At 34.2% G+C, this 22,289-nt stretch overlaps 1 protein-coding gene and 1 long non-coding RNA gene across 2 annotated transcripts in view; one reads left to right on the forward strand and one right to left on the reverse strand.

The window, feature by feature from the left end:
- The window catches only part of LOC127565547 (uncharacterized), a 51,132-nt gene that overhangs the window by 15,707 nt on the left and 13,136 nt on the right, over positions 1 to 22,289 (forward strand). The window lies entirely within an intron of this gene.
- Positions 15,119 to 19,903, reverse strand: LOC117571026 (muscle segmentation homeobox). The gene is made up of 3 exons (XM_034252985.2): positions 18,667 to 19,903; positions 16,725 to 16,998; positions 15,119 to 15,613 (listed from the first exon to the last, which is right to left on the reverse strand). The coding sequence occupies exons 1-3, from the start codon at positions 19,686 to 19,688 to the stop codon at positions 15,218 to 15,220; spliced, it is 1,692 nt and encodes a 563-aa protein (XP_034108876.1). The 5' UTR covers positions 19,689 to 19,903; the 3' UTR covers positions 15,119 to 15,217.

The following is a 22,289-nucleotide window of genomic DNA, read 5'->3' on the forward strand; positions in this document are numbered from 1 at the left end:
TTCTATAATATAAATAAATGCATATAATAATAATAATAATATAATACTATAATAATATAATACTTAAAGCATAAGGAAATATATCAAAAGGATATCTTTATTTCACTTATCTTAATCCGAGAAAACAACTTAATGCTGTAAAAAGTCAGTTTTTATAAAAATCATTTGACAATATTAACTAAAATATACATTATACTCTTAAGATTATAACGTATAGCAAGGAAATACATTAGAGACAATATTAATTTTAGTCATCTTATTACTTAAGTATTATTTTACATATTTTCTTAAAAATATTTTTAAAGTAATGACTGATAACTACAATAATAAATAATAAATCAATAAATAATATAATAAGCTTTGTATTTGAATTAATAATAATTATATTTATTAGAATTTAAATGATGAGCTAACCAAGTTTTAAAAATACCTTTTTAATCACTAAGTCGTTTGTCACTGTATAATAAAATGTTGAGAGCATTAAAATCACAAACCGTAAATAATGATTATTGGCTTTCAACCGAAAATATTGCAGTAAAAGAATGGAACTACAAAAACCAATAGTAGTCACTTTAATTCACTTGGGGCAACTCTTGTACAGCTGCTATAAGTTTTAGTTCCATTGATTAATAATTGCAATGAATGTAGTAGTATATCGATATACCAAATACCACCTTCGGTATTATTTGATTTTTTCACTGTATTAATTTGGTATATTTAAAGAACTATACCAAAAATACCAATTATAGCCTTCAGTATATTTTTGTATTTTTCTGTATAATATTTCGGTATATTTGAAGAATTATACCACACTCTTTTGCTTTTATTGGTATTGGTATCTCACAGTCAAGCACTCTCAACTAATTTTATTTTTTGTGTAGGTTTGTTTTGTCTGAGTACACTCTATAAGAATTTGCAATATTCGATTTTAGCAAGTTCCCAAAATGTCGAAATTATGTAATATTAAACTTCTATATTGTTAATTTCTTATGATCCGCTATAATAGATGCCAACAAAATTATATAAAAGTCGCAATTTTGTAATTTTAACCTTCTAAACTTATTAAATCCCTATGTAAAGTATATTCTATAAAGGTCTGCAATAATAGACGACAAAAAAGTTATATAAAAGTCGCAATATTTATAAACTCCATAAGTAAATATTTCAAATAAGTTTCCAGAATTTCTCCCAGTGTTTTCGCACATTTCAATCGCTGCTAGAACTTGCTATTTGCGTCGTTTGCATAATTATTGCAAATTTATTATGCGCTAATTGTGACGCCAAAGTTTAAGTACTACTACGACTATTTGCTATTTAGGAGGTGCCGCCAAATTGCCGAAAATGTTCCATTGCAAAAGCGAAAATTCCTCCCCTTAACCCTTACCCCGTAAACACATATCAATTTTATGCGAACATTTGCATAATCGCAATCAATCACTGCAAAAAAAAAAACAGAAAAAAAGCAACGGATCGTTGAAAGCCATTTGAAAAAATTACGTTGCACTTGTTAAAAACAATTTGCAGCCCTTTTTCTTTATTTGTGATTGTGGGTTCGACGCTGGTTCAAAGTACTTGTAACGAAATGCGATGTGTGAGGGGAAGGGGGAGTTAAGAGAGTTTTTTATGTGAAGTGAAGAAGGTGGAGCAATGGCGGGGCAAAATGATAAATGCTAATTTGAGGCGAGATCACGCATAAACCAACAATAAATAAATCAAATGGCAGGTCACACAAAAAAGCTGCCCCCAAGCAAAATGGTCAAAGGAAAGAATGGGAGAGAGAGAGTGTGGGAGGAGGGGGGCGATGGGCAGTCATATGAATGCGATTTAGGGCCACTTATGCGTGCACATGTAAAAATCGAGAGCATCAAGGAACCTTAGCACGATTTTTACTTACGTTTCGTAGAAAATTTTTGCAAATTGTTAAGTGATTTACGAGACAAGACAAGCCATTTATTAGATAAGATTAAATAAAGGGAGCAAGAGAGCAGACAGAGAGAACAAGCAAAGCACAGAATACACTTTGTGTACAAGTGTGTGCACAGTGGGGCGGGGTAAGAGCAAAAGGAGCCATGCTAGGACATGGCACACAGAAAAAGTTTTGCAATCGTTTCGCTTCGTTCGTTTTGGGGGAAAATTCAAATAAAAGTTTTGTGCGCTCTCCAATACAAATTGCAGCAACATTATGTGAGATTATACATCCATAGAGAAGAGTAGGAGAATTGCAGAGCATATTCGTTTTATTATATTCACAGTGCAGCTAATCACGTTTGCTACACTGTAAATAGAGCAAAGACTGCGATCTACGAGATGAGTTGTGAGTTAGAGCAGGAAAGATGCTGTTGCATCGCTGCCTTACTTAGCTTAGCTCGCCATCTCAGTTTAGCACATGTAAGTTTCCTGTTGATGCAAATTAGCAACAACAAATCTACTTTTGCTTTATTTTCTCTTTGCTGTTCTTTCTCTTAAGTTGATCGCTTTAATGTGCACGCTAATTGGAAGCTGTTTACAACTTTTGCCATTATTCTCTTGAACATATCGAACTATTCAAACTCATGCGTTTGTATTATAAGCCCATTCCATGGTAATCCCGAACAGCTTTACTCCCATTTCGAAAGCAAAAAGCGCAATCAGCTCGCATTTTGAGCAAAAACTCCACACAGTTTATCTATTGCTCAGTTCAGTTCTCGTAACCCGTAAAATACACATTTTCTGGTGGTAGAAAATCCAGCAAATTGATTTTAGTGGGTGTTTACACAAAGCTTAGAAGTACTTGCCGATGAAACTTTTCACAATTTGCCTTTGCCAACCACCCTCGAAGCACGCCCATTTTCAACCCAGACACACACACACACTTGCACAGTCGTACACTTGTATTGTTCTATAGGGCAAGTGGCAAAACCTCACAAATGGCAAATGGCAGCATTTAGTATGATTATCATCAGTCCTCCTCCCCCCACTTTGTTTCCCCCACACTCTAAGCAGAGAGAGAGCGCGCTGCGGTTGTTCGCCAGGGTTGCCGCTGTTTCTGCTGCTGCTGCTGATGGCGACGGCGTTGATGTTGATGATGGCAGACGCAGAGACAGCGAGACAGCGAGACACAGTGTGGCAAGAGGGTAAATGCCACTTGCCGCTAAACATTTGGGTGTGGTATCCATCCGGAGGTTGGCCTTTTTGTCTGCAGCATTTTATATGCCATTTCTTTTATTGCTTTAATATGTTAATAGCTTTTACGGCTCCGTCGCTTCTTCTTCTTCTTCCTTTTCTACTTGTTCGTTTTCTTGTTTCTTGTTGTTGTCGTAGTTTGTTATTTTTCTTCATCTTGTGTGCTGTTTTTCTCTCTTCCCGTCTCTTTCGCTCCTTTGCTACTTTTTAAGTTACTTTTTTTCTCTGCATATTATTTTGGGTCAGGGGCTTTGCCTGGTTTTCTGGGGCTGCTGTTGCGAATCTGGCCAAAGGATTTTGCACATTATCATCTTTTATTGCCATTATCATATCATCTGAGTGTGTGTGCAAAAAATGGAGTACCATTTTTTTTCTTCTATGTTCTCCATGTTATGTAATGTGTCTAGTAAGAACTTAAGATTTGTCTTTGATTTTTAAGATTTTTGGAAATTTTGTGAATATTTTAATGTAATGTAAAACATAAAATGCAGAAATTTTAAGTGTAATCTTCGAAGCAGTTTATGATTTGTCTTTAATCTTTAGGATTTAAGAACATTTATAAATATTTTATTGCATGGATAGGTTGATTAAAATTAAGATTTAATATTATAGTTTAAGCTGAAACACATTTTGTGAAGTCTTGAAATCTTATCTTTGATTATTAAGATATTAAAATATATAAAAATATTATGATTTTATTTTTCATAAAATTGAAGTTAATTGATGAAATTCTAACGATATTGTAAGTATTGAATGATAACTATATTATTCTTATTATTTTTATTGAAATTAGGAAATTATAAATATATATTAAGAAATGTGTTTAGAGAGGCTTTCAGATTTATATTTGATTTTATGGAAACTTTTTTCTTAAAAAATAAAAATTTAAGAAATTGTAATGTTGAGGCTAAAGCTGAATATATGTAGTATATTTTATACATATACAATGTTAAGTGAGGTCTTGAAATCTCACTTTTTGGAAAGCTTCTTTTTCATCAAATATACATTGAAAAAATCGTAATTTATGAAATTCGACTTAAGTTTTATGTAATGAAGGATAGGTATATATTATAAAGAGTGTTTAGAGAGTGCTGAAGATTTGTCTTTGATTTTATGGAAACTCTTTTTTTAAATAATAATTTAATAAATTTTAAAATTGAAGTTTAAGATGAACATTAATATTATATACATTACAAGTACAATGTCTTGAGATCAGAGTTTTTGAAAAGATTGTAAAGATTATTAAGGATTAAAGTTTAACCATTTATTATTCTTATATATTTTAGACCTATTCCATCCCCAATTCGTCTTAAGTTAACAAAGACAAAACTATGCAAACTTTGTGCTTATCTTGCTAGCCAAAACAAACAACCTCAACTGGATACCTTTCTGAAGCAGCCAAAAACCGAAACCGAATCCGAATCCGCATCTGACTTCACACCCACACATCAAATGGTGGAACATGGACGCGACCCTAAAAAGCGAAAACCTGAGCGCCCTCAGGTATTTCAGCCAATTAGTGGCAATAAAATAAATTCAATTTCACGCACACGCTGCGGTTGTGGATCCAGTTTTTGGCCAGACCCTAGGGAATGGGATTGGGAATGGGAATGGGAATGAGAATAGGAATGGGAAAGAGGGGATGCAGTTGAGCGTATGTGTGAATAATGCGACCCGGCGGCATTCCCGGAGCACCTCGCCAATTAACGCCGTTTTAGGGGTTGATTAGGCACGCCAAATTCTTTGTTAACTTTTCCGTGCACTTGTCTGACGAACAACAAATCCCAATACCAAAATCCCGAACTGAAGGCAAAATGCAAAAGGAAACGTAGCGAAGCGAAGCGTACCCGAGGTCCGCATTAATTATGCTAAACATTTTTAAATATTGTCCTCACGTGCATCGTGCCGAGCTCTGGAGGCCCTTGAGGGTTGTGTTCCTCACTTTTGATTGGATTGCTCTGGCTGAACAACAAAAAGTTGCAGATACTTTTAGTCCTGCTTCTGTGCTCGCGTATTTCCAACAATTATGCAAATGCGCTCTAATGCCTTTGCTTTCGTACTCATTTAAGCGGATTACAATTTAATATTTCTGTTTGTTTTGTTGTTCTTCATGTTGTTGTTGTAGTTGTTGTTATTCGGTTGTTTGTTTAGAGTTTAGAGCACAATTCGACAAAAAGGTAGCTGACGACATTAACAACAGCATCACACACAACAGCTTAATTAGCATACGCCTCGACTTTTGTGGCAAAACATTTGTAGTTTAATTGTTGCAATTAACGTGGCCCAAAAGGGTTGCAACTTACTTCGAATTTGCCAAATTGTCAGCACTTGGCTGGATTCAAGGTGGCTAATTGGCAAAAGGGTTTTGCCAAGGTTGGTTAAGCGGATATAATGGAAAGATAAATCTTAAGAAATTTGTGGACATTTTTATTGGCAATAATTGTATAGTATTCTTACTTCCTGCTTATGAAATAGATTTTCTATGAAATATGGGTAAGGCAATTAATTTAAATGGTGATCACAAGGTTTAAAATTTCTTCTTATATGCATGTAGTCAAATTTGGATAGTTTATATATTTTGAGGTTGTAAAAAGATTTTGTTATTTTAACTAATTAAAACCCTATTTTACGAGTACGTCTAAAAGGAGATTATGTTGAGAAATAAAAAAGCAAAATTAAAAAAAAAAACGCCTACCCTCGTATATTAGGAAAAAACCATACATAACATATATGTAAAAATTTATATTCTTTTTAGAAACCAGTTACTTATATTATATTTATTCAATTATATTATATTATTATATTTCGACATTACTTTTTACTTACTAAATTTTGGTAGAAAAATGAAAACATGTCAAATATTAATGACTATTTTAATAAGAATATATTTGAAATGACATACAAATCGGAGGGAAAAGCATTAATTTTTAGTGATTAAGAAACGGTTTCAAATAAATAAAGAATTATTATGAAAGAGTGAAGTCAAAAATTTGACCATAACTTTTTCACTTGTTTAAAATCATCTTCTTATTATTGTTTTTATATATTTTTAAATTCTTTTTAATTAATTTTTAATTTATATTCTCAATTGGTGTTTCAAAGTCAACATGAATTGTTTATTTCCAATACTTAATTGCTGCTCTAATTTCCTCATTTTCCGCTTTCCCATTCCACCTCACACCCTCTCTTTTCCCTAGAGTCCTTAACTATCCGCAATGTCCTTAAATTTGCTAATTAACTCAACATAAGGTTTTCTAATTTCATTTAACGCATCGAGAGAAAGAACTTGTCGATTGTTGCCCTCCCATTTAGCACCCTCGTTGCCTCTTCTGCCCTGTCTGAAGTTCTGCTCTGGGTTTTAACTTCGTCCTGGTTCTCGTCCTCGTCCTGTTCCCTAGCACTGCAGTCAGTCAGTCAGTCAGTTAGCTCGTTCGTCCGTATCATTAGCCTCTGGGGATGATTTGTTGTTTGGCAGCACTTGATCAACGGCAATGAATTCAATTAGCACCAAAACACCCAGCGAACTGAGAGTTAGAGACCAGCGATGGGTTTTCCCTTTGGCATAGTTGGGAGGGGGAGGGGAGTAGAGTCAGCAGAGGGGTGTTGCCGCACTTGCTGCAGGCAGTTAAGAGTCACCAGCATCAGCATCAGCAGACACACCCGCTCCATTACGAGTCGATGCTTCGTCGTCGTCCTTCCTGGTCAATTGTTTGGATTACTTTTCTGGTGAATTATTGCGTGTTGACGCATATGGTGACAATTTGCTCAGTCTCTCCATGGATCTGCCGTCAGCTTCGAATCTGTCGCTCTCTCTGGGGATCTAATGCGCTTACACTGAGAGAAAAATCCAATTACTTTTGGAATTGAATTGACTTTCCTATAAAAAATATTCATTCTTTAACAAAATGTTTTTAATCAAATATTATAGAAACTAGAAATTTTTTTTATTTTTGGCAGAAAAAAATTTGAATTCTTTGAAAAAATGTTTTTAAGTTTTGAGTTGAATCAAAGCGACTAATTTTCTTTACTATACAATAAAAAATATTAATTCTCTGATAAAATATTTGAAATCAAATGTTACAGGAACTAGAAATTTTCTTTATTTTTGGCAGAACAAAATTTGAAATCCTTGATAAAATATTTTTATGATTTGAGTTGAATCAAAGCGACTAATTTTCTTTGCTGTGCTATAACAAAATCAATTTTTTATAAAATATTTTTAATCAATTTTTATAGGAACAACATTTTTTTTTTTTCATATTATTTTAGATTTTATTTTTAAAATATAATATATTTAAATATATATATATTCTTAATATAAAATAAATTTTTTTTTACAAATTCATATATTCTGTTATTTTTATTGTTTTGTCTTCAAATATGTTTGATTGAGTAGAAAAAGTCAAATTATAATTGAAATATTCGTTCACTTGTAAAATGTGTTTTGTCATTATTCTAATATTAACAATATATTACATTTTTTCACCTATTATCAAATGGCTTAAACTTTTTGATAAATTAAACCTACGAAAAAAAATAAAACTAAATTAGAAGAGAAGATACAAACCTTTGAACTTAGCGTATTGAACTTGTTTTACACTATAAATCTATTAAGATATAAATCTGAATTTATCTTAATTTTAAATAGAGCTGGAAATGTGGTATTTACTATTATAATGCCTAATATATAAGTATAGTAAATACTTTATATTAATTATCAAGCTATTAATACTCAATGAAGAAATGTATTGAATTAAACATATTTACAATAAATTCTATAAACCTGAATTCTTTTAGTGATAGATCGATAAAGTATTATGTATTACATATAATAATTTTTCTTTCAATGTAGCCTCTTGATATAAACAGAATGAGAATCAAACAGAATGCAGTGCATTCGCCAATTTGCAATTAGCCGCTGATATTCGTGCATTTTGATTGCAAAATTTCCCGGCGATTAAATCGAAATCATTTGACAAATTCAATGCAGCGTTTAAGTATGTGTGTATGTTTGTGTTTGTATGTGTGTTTGTAGTGCCCTAATGGCTCTTTGTGCTGTCTGATGAGGATTGCTCTGGTTCTGTTTCTGTTTCTGGTTCGGTGTCTCTTCCTCTAATTCAGTTTTTGGCTGCGTTTCTCTGTCGCACATTTTTGTTGTTTACTCAACGCGCACGCACGGATTTCCTTCAATAGATTGATGACTGCGACTTCAGCTTGGGCCTGATGATTGTACCGGACATGTGTCTGTGTGTGTGTGTGTGTGAGTGTCCATGTGTGTGTGTGTGTTTGAGGAAAATATAGCCAGATGGATTGTGTAAACAAGCTGGAAATTATGGCATTAAGCAGCAATATGCGTTGTAGTTCTTGTCAGTGAAAGTACGAGTATTAATTGATAACCAGAGACATAAATCAATATTGAGCCAGAACTGCTTAAATGCCATGTAAATTGTTCCCCAGGAATGGAAGTAGATATAACAAAGAACTAAAATCAAATAGAAAATGTTAAGATAGTCATAGAAAATATGTACACAATTTAAATAAAATACTTTGTAAGCATACAATTTTATAGTAATGTAAGTAGACTTAAAATAGAATTCTTTTTAATAAAAAAAAAAATAGAACATGCCTAGAGAGTTATAGAATATGTGTAAACTATTTTAAATTATTCATTTTCTTTTAGTAGACTCAACAAAGAAGTATTTTCTATAACAAATTAAACTGAAAATATATATAAAAATTACATAGAAAAAAAACACGTAAGATAATCATAAAAAATATATACATCATTTTACTTTGTGGGCCTAATAGAAAAGAGATACTAATTATTAAACAGAATTATCATACAATGTATAGAAAAAATTTGAAGTTATTCATTTTCTTTAGTAGACTCAACGTAGAACTCTTTCTATGATTGCAAGAGTAATACGTAGAAGTATTCAAAAAAAAAAAATCATTTAAATAAGAAATAAAATTGACAAAGTTATCAATACTATAAAATTATTCATTTTATTTAGTAGACTTAACATAGCACTGAAAATACTTACAGAAAATTTAAAAAAAAAATCTTGAGATAGTAATAGAAATTATATACACAATTTAAACTTATTCATTTTACTTTGTAGAGTTAATATAAAACCCTTTGGGTAGTGAGAATAAATAGTCATAGAAAGTATGTAATCAAATTTAAATTATTCCTTTTTTTGTTGAAGTTATTTAAGAAATACTTCTATATGGGAAAAAAAACTTACTTTCTAGGTATATTTAGCACTCACTCTATGTTATATTTTGAATGTAGTACTACACCAATATACCAAATATAGCCTTTGGTATATTTTAATACCGCACTGTTTTACTTTTATTCACACTTGACTGTAGATTTCTTACTTGTTTTTTAGAAGACTTAGAAGTTTTTCTAATAAAAAATTAAACAGAAAATAGTTCTTGCAAAAATATAAATAAATTGTAAATAACTCATAAATATTTATTTAGACGTAACTTTCTAATAATAAATTATAAGGAAACACAGTTCAAAAACTTTGCATTTTATTCAAGTATGTAAATCAAACAATTCTATTCGTAGTCTCCGCTTCAGCTGCATATCCATAGTTTAGGTTTATTGGTGTATCTATATTCTAAATTTGTTGCAATAATAATTCAGTTTTCTATTCCAAATATGCAATCCAAAAATGTAATACGAAATCAAATCATATTTCATTGTGTATTTTGGGGCATAAACAAAGCTCTGTAAAATGCGCAATTAAAACAAAATTGTCACATAAATTGTGATATCAGTTTCGCAATTTATCCAGGCAAACAATCAATTGAAACTGACTTCCGCATCCCGTCTCTCTTACTCCTATTTTTGACCCGGCTAACAAAACATGAACGCTGACTAACGAGCGAATTTTGCGAGGCGAATGCAAATTTGGCAATAATAAAATGCAACATATGACAAATAATCGCACATATTTGACAATAAAATCAAACGGAAAATGCACGAAAATGCAACTAGGGAAAATGTTTTTCCCCCGTTTCCCCTCCCCCACCCCTCGAAATATTAGCTAAATTCAGCTGGAAATCACAAAAGTAAACACAAGCAGCAGCAGCAACGGGTCGAAAAACACATATAGAAAATTAAGCATAAAATGTGATCATCTGTGTTGACATGAAGATCAACGACGATGCTCGTTGGAAGAGCGGGGGGGAACAACCCCGAGGGTAACCAAATTGTAACACCAGCAACAACAACAACAACAACAACAGCGACAGCAACAACAATGCCAAAAACTGGTGTTGAAAGTCATGAGCGCAAAAGGAAAGGGCGGGGGGAATTGCGACCCCTCAATTCAAATGGCAATTTACTGGGTGTGTACACACGCACACACACACACTCACACACGCATGCACTCGCTCGGATATTCATTCATTGTCTGTTTATAGGAAATTATAACTGAAATTTAATTTGCAACAGATGCGACAGCATCGAAATCCAACTGCGATTGTGCCACAATTAAGCAATGCCAATCGTCATCTCAATCCCCTCTCCTTGCTTTTCCTCGTTCCTTTTTCCTACTCCGGTTTTCGGTTTGAACTCTGACACCCTTTTCTTTTTTTTTTATTTTGCGACTGAAATTGTGCTCGGCAATTGTTACAAATTACCCGCTAATAGCTCATGAATTGAATTTGCTCTGACATCCTTTGTATTCTTGCTTTTAATGCTTCTGCTGCTGTTGCTTCAACACTTTTGGCCACTTCAAGGCAGCGCAACCACAACTACAGACACAGCATCACAGCGCACAGTGGTTCAAAAGTGTAGAGGTGGAAGTTGTTGAACTTGCTTGGATTTTAAAGAGATCGGTGAAAGGGTTGCTTAAAGGTAATTGCAATTTAATTTGTTGAGGTGACCTAAAAAAGTATTACCTGTCTTTTTCAATTAACAATTAATTTCTATTGCTTTCAGTTTAATTTATTGCTAAAGAGCACCTTAAAGTTGTGCCTGACTAGATATGCGAATTTGTCATAAATATTCATATTTAAAAGGGGACTCATCAAACATGATAACTATTATAAAAATAAAAATATATTACCTTATTTCATAAATGTAGAATACATTATTAATTTAATTAATACAAAAATTAATGTGATTTAATTTTATTTCATTTTTTTTTCAAAAAAATGTAATTATTTTGTAGGCAACGTGATTTATATTATAAAGAAAAAAACTAAGCAGGCGAATTTTGTTTATTCTATATTAACAGATTAATATGATTCAAAATAATGTAAGGAAAATATATATATATATATATTCATGTAAATATTTATCGATTTCAAAACACATTATTTAAAAATAATTTTATCTTCTTTCTAAATATATTCTAAAATGATATATAAATATTTTTTTTTAAATATCTGAATATAATAGCCAACGAACTATTGATAATATGAAAAATAAAATAATAAGTAAATATTAATTTTCAAATCATTTTATTTAATATTTTTAATGAAATGCAGAATTGAATTTTTTCAAAATTGATAATATTGAAAAAATGTAAATAAGGAAATAAAAAAATACTATAATATTTTAAACTTGATCATTGATCAATCCTACTCTATCTCTTTTTTTTTATAAAATTCATAAAAAAATTTCACATTTTAAGTTTTCTTGTTAGACTTAGCAATAATGAAGAATATACATATGTTAACAAAAAACAAAAAAAGTAAACATTTCATATGAGCATTTAATGCAGATTGTGAACCACTGTGAAATGAAAGCTCAAGCTCAATATACGCGTACAATTCATTCATGGAACTATCTCGTCTGCTCTTTGCACTCCGCATTCCTTTGTTTCTCCACCCTTTTTGCTCTCGTCACTAGTTTTGTTGACGCAATGCGTTACGTGTTTGTGAGTGGCTGACGAGTGTCTGGCGGGTAACAAATGAATTTTTATTAGCCCATCACAGGCGCATAATCAACACAAGAACTGCTGCATAATAATAACAACAAGAGCTACAGCTACAGCAACAGCAACAACAGCAGAACAACAAGAATGAAATGCGACACATAGTTCGGGGCAATTCCCGAAAAGAAAAGCAAACCAAAGTTCTCCCTCTCGAGCTGTTTATGAGCTGAGGTCGAGCCAAGCGATACTTGATGACTACGTGATAAAGTGGCCAGAATTGTTCCCCGATTTCCCCCCCACTCAACAACAATTAGCGACCATTCACAGGCCCCATTTCGATCATAATCCTCAATAGCTTATTGTGTCTCAGGACCCTGTGAATCGATGAAAGATTTGTTCGGTATTTTTAGAGTTATGACATCGTGCTCTAAACTGGGGAACTTTGCACCAATTAACACTGATTATTGGACATTCAATCGATCGTTGAATGATTTCTTCAACGATGTTGTCACATTTGATTAGCCGTATTAGCTTCGATTAGGCCACGTATCTAGAAATTCGAAAATGATTCCCCTGCTTGGTGATGATAAAAAAAAACGTTTCAAAGTTGAATTCCCTCGATTTGTAATTCCATTTTGTTATTAATTTTTTTTACCAAGTTGATTGCGGAAATGGAGGCTCACCATGATTTTGGATTTTATATAAGTGGCATTTGGTTATTGTTATTGTTGCTAATGCGAGCAACATTTTAATTAGCGAAATAATTTTTAAGTGACACTATAAATTTAGACATAATTATTGTCTCAACAATTATATTGATTATCTGCGCGCTTTTGATTTATTTGCCGTGATAGTCGCTATCTCTGTGAAACGAGGCTCGTATAAAATTAAAAATTGTACCTGATTGGCCCCCTCACAGTCAACCACGACAGACTTCGACTATATATGATATGTAAGTATATATGGCATTTATAAATACACCTTTAATAGCACTCCGGACACCCGAAGATAGCTCCGCACCGAATTCTGGCCAAGTATCTAATCTCTTACTTGGTTTTTCGAGAGCTATAAGAGTTATTTACAAATAATAGCTAGCTATTATGTCTGCCCGGCATTGCCCGCGCTACAAATTGTTTTATATTTTAGAAAGAAATGTGAGCAATTATATCATTTTTTCGAATTTATAAAATGCGTTCCATATTTTACAAAATAATTGTTGAAGTTTGCGAAATTTGTTGAATATTTTGACCAGCATTGCTAGCGCTACAATATATTTTTTTGAAGTTTAGAAATCTTGTTTCATATTTTACAAAAAATAGCGAGATTTTTGATACTGTAATGCCAAATACTTTGTTCAAATCTTGTAAATTTGTTTCATATTTTGACCAGCTTGTGCAACAAGAAAATTTTTTTAAAAATTTATGAAATTTGTTTTATATTTTGCAAGGAAAAGCGATCTATTATATTCAGGCATGCTCCGGTTTTCACTTTTCGTTTTCGTTTTCGTTTTGGGACCAAAACCGAGATTTTCGTTTTTAGGTGCTCCAGTTTTCACACGTTTTTGGTCATCGTTTTGCTATCGGAACGTTTCATTTTTTACTGCTAAAACAGCTGACTTGTGTTTTGGTTAAAAGTAAACAACGCGAAAAAATGACTTTTGTATGTCAAATTTCGGGCGTGGATTGAACTCACATAAGGATATTTTTATCCTGCATTGTTTATTTATGCTTCCCCTGAATAAAATATATTGCCTTTTGTCTTTTTTGCAAAGAAATAATAATATAATAATATAATATAATATAATAATATAATTTGTTCAAATTTGTAAAATGCGTTCCATATTTTTTAAAGAAAACCTAGCTATTTCATAATTTTGCATTGCCTGCGATTCAAAAAATTTGATCAAATTTATGAAATTTGTTTGATATTTTGCGCGGCATTTAAATTTATAAAATTTATTTCATATTTGCCTACGCTGCAAAATAATTTATTGAAATTTATGAAATTCGGTTCATATTTTACAAATAATTGGGATGTATTTAGTTTGACCGGCATAAAACACAAAATATTATGTTGAAGTTTAGAAAATGTTGTTTCATATTTTGTCCGGAAGTGCCCGCGATTCATATTTTTAAATATTTTTGAAATCTGTAAAATATTTCACAAAAAAATAGCGAGTTATTCCATATGTTTGCCCGGTATTGCAAACGCTGAAATAATTTGTTAAAATATATGAAACTTGTTTCATATTATACAAATAAAAGCGAAGTATTTAATCTGCCCCCACTGCAAAATAATTTATTGTAATGTATGAAATTTGTTCTATATTATACAACTAATTGCAAGCTTTTACCGTTTAGAAAAAATCCTTTTTAAAAGTGATGAAATTTGTTCCATATTTTACAAATTAAAGCGAAGTAATCTCCCCGGCTTTGCCCGCGCTGTAAAATAATTTTTTTCAAATTTATACCACTTTCTGAATTTGAAAATAAATTTAATAAAATTTACTAATTCGACCGCAGCATTTGCGGTTTTTTAGTCATACATTACATAATTACATGACAAAGATATATTTACACAATTATATAAGAAAAGGTGTCGTTACCATTGTACAATAAAAGTAAACTAAACTTAACTAAACTAATCTCATTTATTGTAATGTTTTTGCATTATATTTAACGTAATTCAAATGTACATATGTTGATGTTAATGTTAATGTTTATTTCTCTTCTTTTTTTTTGTTTGGGTGAGTTTTATGTACATTGGAAAATACTTTTGTAGAGCAGTGTTTAATTTATATTTCTTTTTTTTTTTGTGTTGTTTGTTTACATATATCACACAGTGCGTTCGCTGTTGTTGTTGTTGTTGCTGCTGTTGCTGTTGCCAATTCCCACATCGATTTTATAATAAATACAACAATATAAAATCACAACAACGCGGTAACAACAACATCGCGACGACCAACAAAATTTCAACTAATTGCGAAGCTAATTTTGCGCAATCTCATGAAATGATTTTAAAGTGGTGGGGAGGGAAGTGGGCGAAGTGGGGGAGGGGGGTGTCGCATACAGGGTGTCTCACCAGGTGGACGGTTGTTCGATGTGGTTGACTAGAAATGCTTTTCAGTTTCAGCTCTCTCCTCGCTTCCCAACAAACTAACTTCCCGATGCTGAGTTCGAATTCGAGCTGCTCTGTTGCTGTTGTTGCTGCTGTTGCTTGGCACGTTCTTTGGCCTCTTGTTGTGCCTTCTTCGAGCGCTTCCATTTCATGCGTCGATTCTGAAACCAGATCTTAACCTGCGTCTCCGAAAGCATCAATCCACTGGCAACCTCAAAGCGTTTGGGTCGCGACAAGTATTTGTTCTGCTTGAACTGTTTCTCCAACTCGAGCAGCTGCTGTGAAGTGAACGCGGTGCGTGGACGCCGCGTCTTGCCCAGAATTGCATGATGCGGATACGCGGCCAGCTCGGGTATGCGATGATGCAGCATGCCAGCGCGTGCCAGGAACTCAAACTGCAGCTGGGAAGGCATGAAATTGGGACCCATGGGGATCTGTAAAAAGTGAAGAATAAAACAAAGTTCCAATTAGTAAAATATTTATTAAAATAAGTAAGAAAGCTTCAGTCGAGTGTGCTGTATTATTCTCAAAATATACCGAAAATACTAAAAATATACCGAATACTGTATTTGGTATGTTGATATGACATTACACTAAAACAAGTAAGAAAGCTACAGTCGAGTGTTCGGTATTATTCTCAAAATATACCGAAATAATACCTCATAAAAATTCTGCAAATATATCAAATGGTATATTTGGTATATGGATATGGCACCACATTAAAACAAGTATGAAAGCTACAGTCGAGTGTGCTCAACTGTGAGACACCAGCTACTCATTTTGAATAAAAGCAAAATATTGCGGTATTATCCTCAAAATATACCAAAAATAAAATATACTACAAAATTCTAGAAAAATAGCAAATGGTATATTCGGAATATCGATATAGTGTCACATTCAAAATATACCACATACTCTAAAATATACCAGATTGTCAGCCAAAGCAACTAAGACCCCAAGTAAGTAGGCGTTTTTGCCCATACAAAAGTATTTCTTTAATAACTTCGACAATTTTTACCTGATTGCAAGCAAATTTTCAGGAAAAAACTATAGTTATTATTGTACATACCAAAAGTTGCGACTCTAGCTTTAAAATTACGTTTGATATTCGAGTTTTGTCGATTTGCGGGGGCGAAAGTGGGCGTGGCAAAAATTTAAAACAAACTTGATCTGCGTGCTAACATTACAAATGCTGAAAAAGATTTATAACTCTATCTCTTATAGTCTCTGAGATCAAGGTGTTCATACGGACGGACGGACAGACAGACAGACGAATGGACAGACAGACAGACGGAGATGGCTAGATCGTCTTTAAGCTCTATCTCTTATAGCCTCTGAGATCCAGTGTTTCATACGGACAGACAGACAGACGGACATGGCTAGATCGTCTTGGCTGTTGACGCTGATCAAGAATATATATACTTTATAGGATCGGAGTTGCCTCCTTATGCCTGTTAAGTACATTTCCTGCCGGTACAAACTTATAATACCCTTCAACCCTAAAGATAACCGATATAAAAACCTGAAGAGTTGCCAATTACTTACCGGTATGGGTTTCCCAGAGGGATCGAGTGGCCGATGGAAAGCAGAGCCACCTTGCGCTAGCAGCTGATAAGGATGTCCGCCGGCATAGAGAGGAAAGTCCTGCGGTCTGATCGGACTGTGTGGTGGCACGGGTTTCTTGAACTCATCGTGTAGATCGGACATTCGCATGCCCAGATGCTGGGCGTGATGATGATGCGCGGGCAGCGGCTGTTGATCTTCGCAGCCGGGGCTGATAGGCGGACTGGAGCGATGCGATGAGCTGGGAGATTCAGATCTGCAAAAGTAATAGAAAAATAGATTTGAGATAAATAAAATGCACACCCTGTTTTAGCTAAGCAGCTGCATAAATAGCGTCCAATTAAAATTTGAAAAACAATTAAAAGCCCTCGACTGTCTAATGTGTTTGCTTTTACCCCACACGTCACACGCTGCGTATACGTTATAGAGAGAGGGAGAGCGTAACGTGACCAGTTTCGGTAACTCAGGCTACTCCCATTAAGCTTTTCGGCCATGTTGTCGAGTGCCAACAAAGCCGCTTTAAAGCCCGTTGGCCAACAACATTGCAAGCCTGCTCGATTTGAGGTTTTGCTAATTGCATTTTATTGGATTTAGCTGCATTTGCTGCTCTCAGCGGAGTCAAGTGTTAGCCTTAAAAGAATTGACAAAGCAATTGTGTTTCCCAATATATTTTTTCCAATGTTTGTGCATGTTGAAGGTTGAAGGTCTCATTTAAGAAAAAGAAATAGACTTAAGAAACAATTCAAAATCAAAATGATTTCAATAATGAATTCGTTTACTTTATGAAGCACAATTAAATATTATTATGTTAAAAGTTATTTTGCAATAAGAAAATAATATAAAATAAGATAATAATTGCTTATAAAGCACTATAAAATAATAGTTTAAGTTATTTATAATAAGATTGGGAATTTATTGAAAATTGAAATAAAATAATAATTGTTTCAATAACGATATAAGCATATGAATCAATTGCAAATTTAAATGAAATAATATTTGTGCCAATAATGATTTTTGTCACAATATAAATCAATAATAATAAGAATATGAGTTTATTGTAATTCAAAGATAAGTTAAAACTGTTTTAATGATATTTCGAAGCACTTTATGAAATACTTTTTTGTGTTAGGAAAATTAATTAATTAAAAACAAGTTAACAGGTAATTTGTATAATAGAGTCGATGGCCTTAGTTGCTAGCACTCCCTTTCTTTTAGTTATTATATTATTCTGTATAATAATTAACATGTAAATAAATAAATAAATAAAATTTGTATAATTACATAAAGTAATACTCTATAATTTGCCCGAGAATTAATTTGAATTCATATTTAAAAAAGTTGTTTTTATTTAATTTATATTGTAAATAACTTGCTGACTATACTCAAAAGATAATGGCAACATTCCTGACCTTCAACTTATCGTATAGAATTTTAATGTTGCAAGTAATAGTCTAAGATCAAATTGAACAATTTTAAAAATATTTATATTTAGAATTATTATCATTATTATGTGTATTTTCAGTAGTAATTTGTTGAAGCAAATTTATAAATTGAGTAAATAGTTATAAAATGAATTTAAATTGCGTGATGTTGTATTTAAGCTCCTACAAATATTCTTAATAATAATACTGATGATGAATTTAATTGTATTGGAAAAGAACTGCATCGAATATTTAAACTTCTACAATTATATATCACTTTAGGCAAATCATATCTATTCCAAGCCAGTGCTTAATTTTAATTATATCTAACCTTTTTAAATAATAATGAATACCTCTTGTCTTAAAAGCAATCCAAATAGAATGCATAGTAAAGAGTTTTTTAAATCACTTCACCAGACATATTTCTGTGTATCTTCACTCATGAATATCATTACTAACCAATAAAATGAATCACATTAATTCAGTTGAATTGCAATACACACCTGGACATGCCGTCGGGACTGGGTGAATCGTATTCCCGCGACTCGCGTATCCGCTGCAGAGCCTCATGATCGCTGATGCCGGCGGCAGCGGCTGCGGCAGCCGCATTCGAGGCAGCAACGAAGGCGTGATTGAGTTCCGCCTGATCGCGGGCATAATGCAAGGCGGCCAAGCGATGATCATCGACAATCATGTCGACAGCAGCCGCTGCAGGTTGTCTTTCGCTGGCTGACTGCTGATGTTGATTCTTGGCGAGCAGCGCATCGATGCAAAACGATTTCTTTGGCTGACTCTGCGCTTGTTGCAACGCGGTGCCCGTCGAGGGAGGCGAGCAGCTGGACACGGGAATGGGAACGGGCAGCGGAGGAGGCGGAACGGCAGCTGTGGCTGGTGCAGCTTGTGGCGCATTGGCGGGCAACATGACGGCGGCAAGTGGCAAACGGGGCAGCGGATAAGCGCCGTTGACTAGAGCGGAATGTGGCATATGATGGGGGGCAAAGCCGCCTTCTACATAGAGACGCGGATGTGGCGGTGCAGCGTGTGGATGATGCGTTGGCGGTGCACCAACTGGACCCATGGGAATGGGTGCCACAAGCAGCGGCATGCCTGTTGCAAGATGTGACTGCGATTGCGATTGCAACTGGTGATGTTGAAGAGCTTGTTGCTCTTGGATAACTGCCTCTTGAGCTGCAGCTGGACTGTGTGTTGGGGCGTAGGCGCTGTGCGGTGATCCTGTGGTTGCCGAGGAGTGTGTGGGACTTGCAGCGGCTGCTGCTGCCGCTGGACTGTGGCTGCCACTCGATCGTGGCGAAGGCGACAACGTCGAGTTGTTGCTACTCTGATCGTAATCGTTGGCAACTGGTGGCGTTGTTGTTGTGGCACGGCTTTGTTGATGCTGTGCGGCTGCAATGTGACTGATGAGCAGCTGGCTAATATGTGGCGCCTGCTGTTGTTGTTGTTGGGGCTGCTGCGACGGCTGCTGCGTTGTGGGCGGCGGCGGCTGTGACACTTGTGCACTGGACATGCTTTGTCTGCGCACGCGACTTATTTGCTTCTAATTGCTTTCTTATGCAATGCGTTCTTTTCTTTGCTTCTGACACTTGGCAAACACACTTTTGGGTGTAACACTCAACCGACGTTTGACTTAAAGTACGAACGATTGACGTCTTCGACTCTGTGGAATTCAACTGCGACTGCGACTGCGAACTCGACGCGACGAGCGCTAATCAACGACTGTGTTCATTGCCGGTCCGTCGCTGTGTCATATAGAGTCGCATATCGCGATGATTGGGCTGTTCCCAAATGCCTCGGTGTGTGAGTGCGTTAGTGTGTGTGTGTTGTAAGGAGAGCGCAATTGTGACGGGGTGGCTGCAAGAGCAATGCCAAGCATACACTGAGCGAAACAAACTAAGTACAAGTAAAGGAGGTTGAACATTTTCAGTAAATTTAGGGGAATACAACATAATTCTTTCTTTAAAATATTTAATAATTTAAAAATTATAATACTTAAAATTTAAAATACTTACTTAATACAAGTACAGAAAGTAGAACATTTTCAGTAAATTTAGAGGAATACACAATAATTCTTTTATTATAATATTTATTTAAATGTTAAAATATTGTATTTATATATTTTGAATTTATAATAATAATAAAAAAAATATAATAATTGTTTTTTATTTTCATTATTATTTGATTGCTTGTAATTTTTAAAAATATTTCATTGTAAATTAATTTATTTTAAGACTTGCATTTTTGCATTTACATTTTCTGTTAATACTAATATTGCATAATTTCTTAGATCTCCCTTAAGTGTATATTGAGAAACATTTTTTTATAGATTGTTTTTATTTTCTTTTTGAATTTAATATCATTAAAATTTAATGACGCTTTTATTAAAAATACATAAATTGTCATAACTGAAATAATTAAAATATTTGCATAATTGCTCTTAACATATGTATGTATTTAGTTTGCTTCTTCAATTCGCAATACTTTGACGAACTCTTGATTTTAACTTTCATAATTAATTTTACATTTTTATACAACATAAAATATTTTGCTTAATTTTTTAAATATTTTTACAAATTTATAAATTTTCAGAATCTTCACTTTGTTTATTTTTTTAATATTTTTACTTGACTACATAATATACATATATAATTTTTATTTTATAAATTTGTCAGCATCTTCACTCAACCTAAACTAATAAGTTTGATTTGCATTCAATCTTCATTGCATTATTTAAATCTAGTTTTTTTTATTCGTAACATTTTTTGCATTCAATTAACACTATTTCAAATATTGAAAAGTATTCTACAATGTAACTCATCCTAAAGTATGTATAATTTTACTCAATCTAAAACTTTTTTTTCTACTAACTGATATAAATGTTGACTTACTCTATATCTTAACAAAATTTCAAGTATTTAACTTTTTCCCATTACGCTCTTTTGACAACTTCACTCACCACTCATTTCTCTCAGTGCAGAGTACTGTAAGCTGATAATTGCCCACCACCAGCCGAAACTCGTTAGCACCTTCTTCGCTCACGTTTGCTTTCCGCATTGCATGCCGAGTGTGCGCTCACTCGTGTTGTCTGCTCTCTCTCAGTCGTTCGCTCTCGCTCTGTGTTGTTTTGCCGTTCTCTTTTGGCTGGCGTGCTTTCAAGATGGAGGCGCTCAGCGCATGCCGACTCATTCACACCGCCGTCGGCTAGAGCAGGCCGGCAATAGGCGCTGGGCGTTGCCAGCTGCTGCTGCTGCTGTTGCGATGCGTGGGCCACATAGCACACGAAAAAATGTCGTGTGCCTGTAGATGGGGGCGTGGCCAGTTGAGTTGACTCTGCTGCTGGTCGGGCACAAAAATTTCATATAAATTGTTGGAAAAACGAGCTATAATTGCCATCATTATGGAGTGTTGAGCCAGTTGAGCTGAGCAGCAGACCTCGCATTGGGTTTTTTTTTTGGGGGGGGGACTGGACTTCATAATCAACTTGGGCCTGTCTCCAGTCTGTCTCTGTCGCTGTCGCTGACTCTGTCTCTGTCTCTGTCTGCCAGGATGCCATTCCGGCACATCATTAGAGCAGCAATTAAGGAGGCAGTTTGTTACTTGACTTGACACACAACGTCGCTTCAAGCCGTGAAATTCTTTTGCGCTTTAAGCTCCGATGAAAATCGATAATGTCCTTGCGCCATTTTCTCCTTTCCAACTCTCGCTCATTGATATTCAATTGTTATGACCACTCAAATCGTTGTGTCGCGTCTGAGGAGCGCACAATAAATGATATTAATGATGCTGTGGGCTACCGCTAATGTCAAAATAATGCATTTTTTATATTAAGTACACGATTTTGGGTTCGATTCGGTTCGTTTAGCAAGCGTTTTATGGCTCTTGATTCGCAACTGATGGATTACAAAGCGATCTGTTAAAATAAAGTAAGAAACTCAATTCGAGAGGAAGTTGCAGCTCTCTTACTCCAACTCCCAACTCAAGTTTTGTTGTTCATGCTCTATGTCTGAGCCTTAATTTGAACTATTCACCTATGCCAAGATAAACAAACGGACCTTGCAGCTGCCACAAAGCAGAGTAGAACTCTCCAAAACTCTCTCTCTCACTTCTTCGC

This window comes from Drosophila albomicans, chromosome 3 (assembly GCF_009650485.2).
Source record: "Drosophila albomicans strain 15112-1751.03 chromosome 3, ASM965048v2, whole genome shotgun sequence".
Taxonomy (NCBI): Eukaryota; Metazoa; Arthropoda; class Insecta; order Diptera; family Drosophilidae; genus Drosophila; species Drosophila albomicans.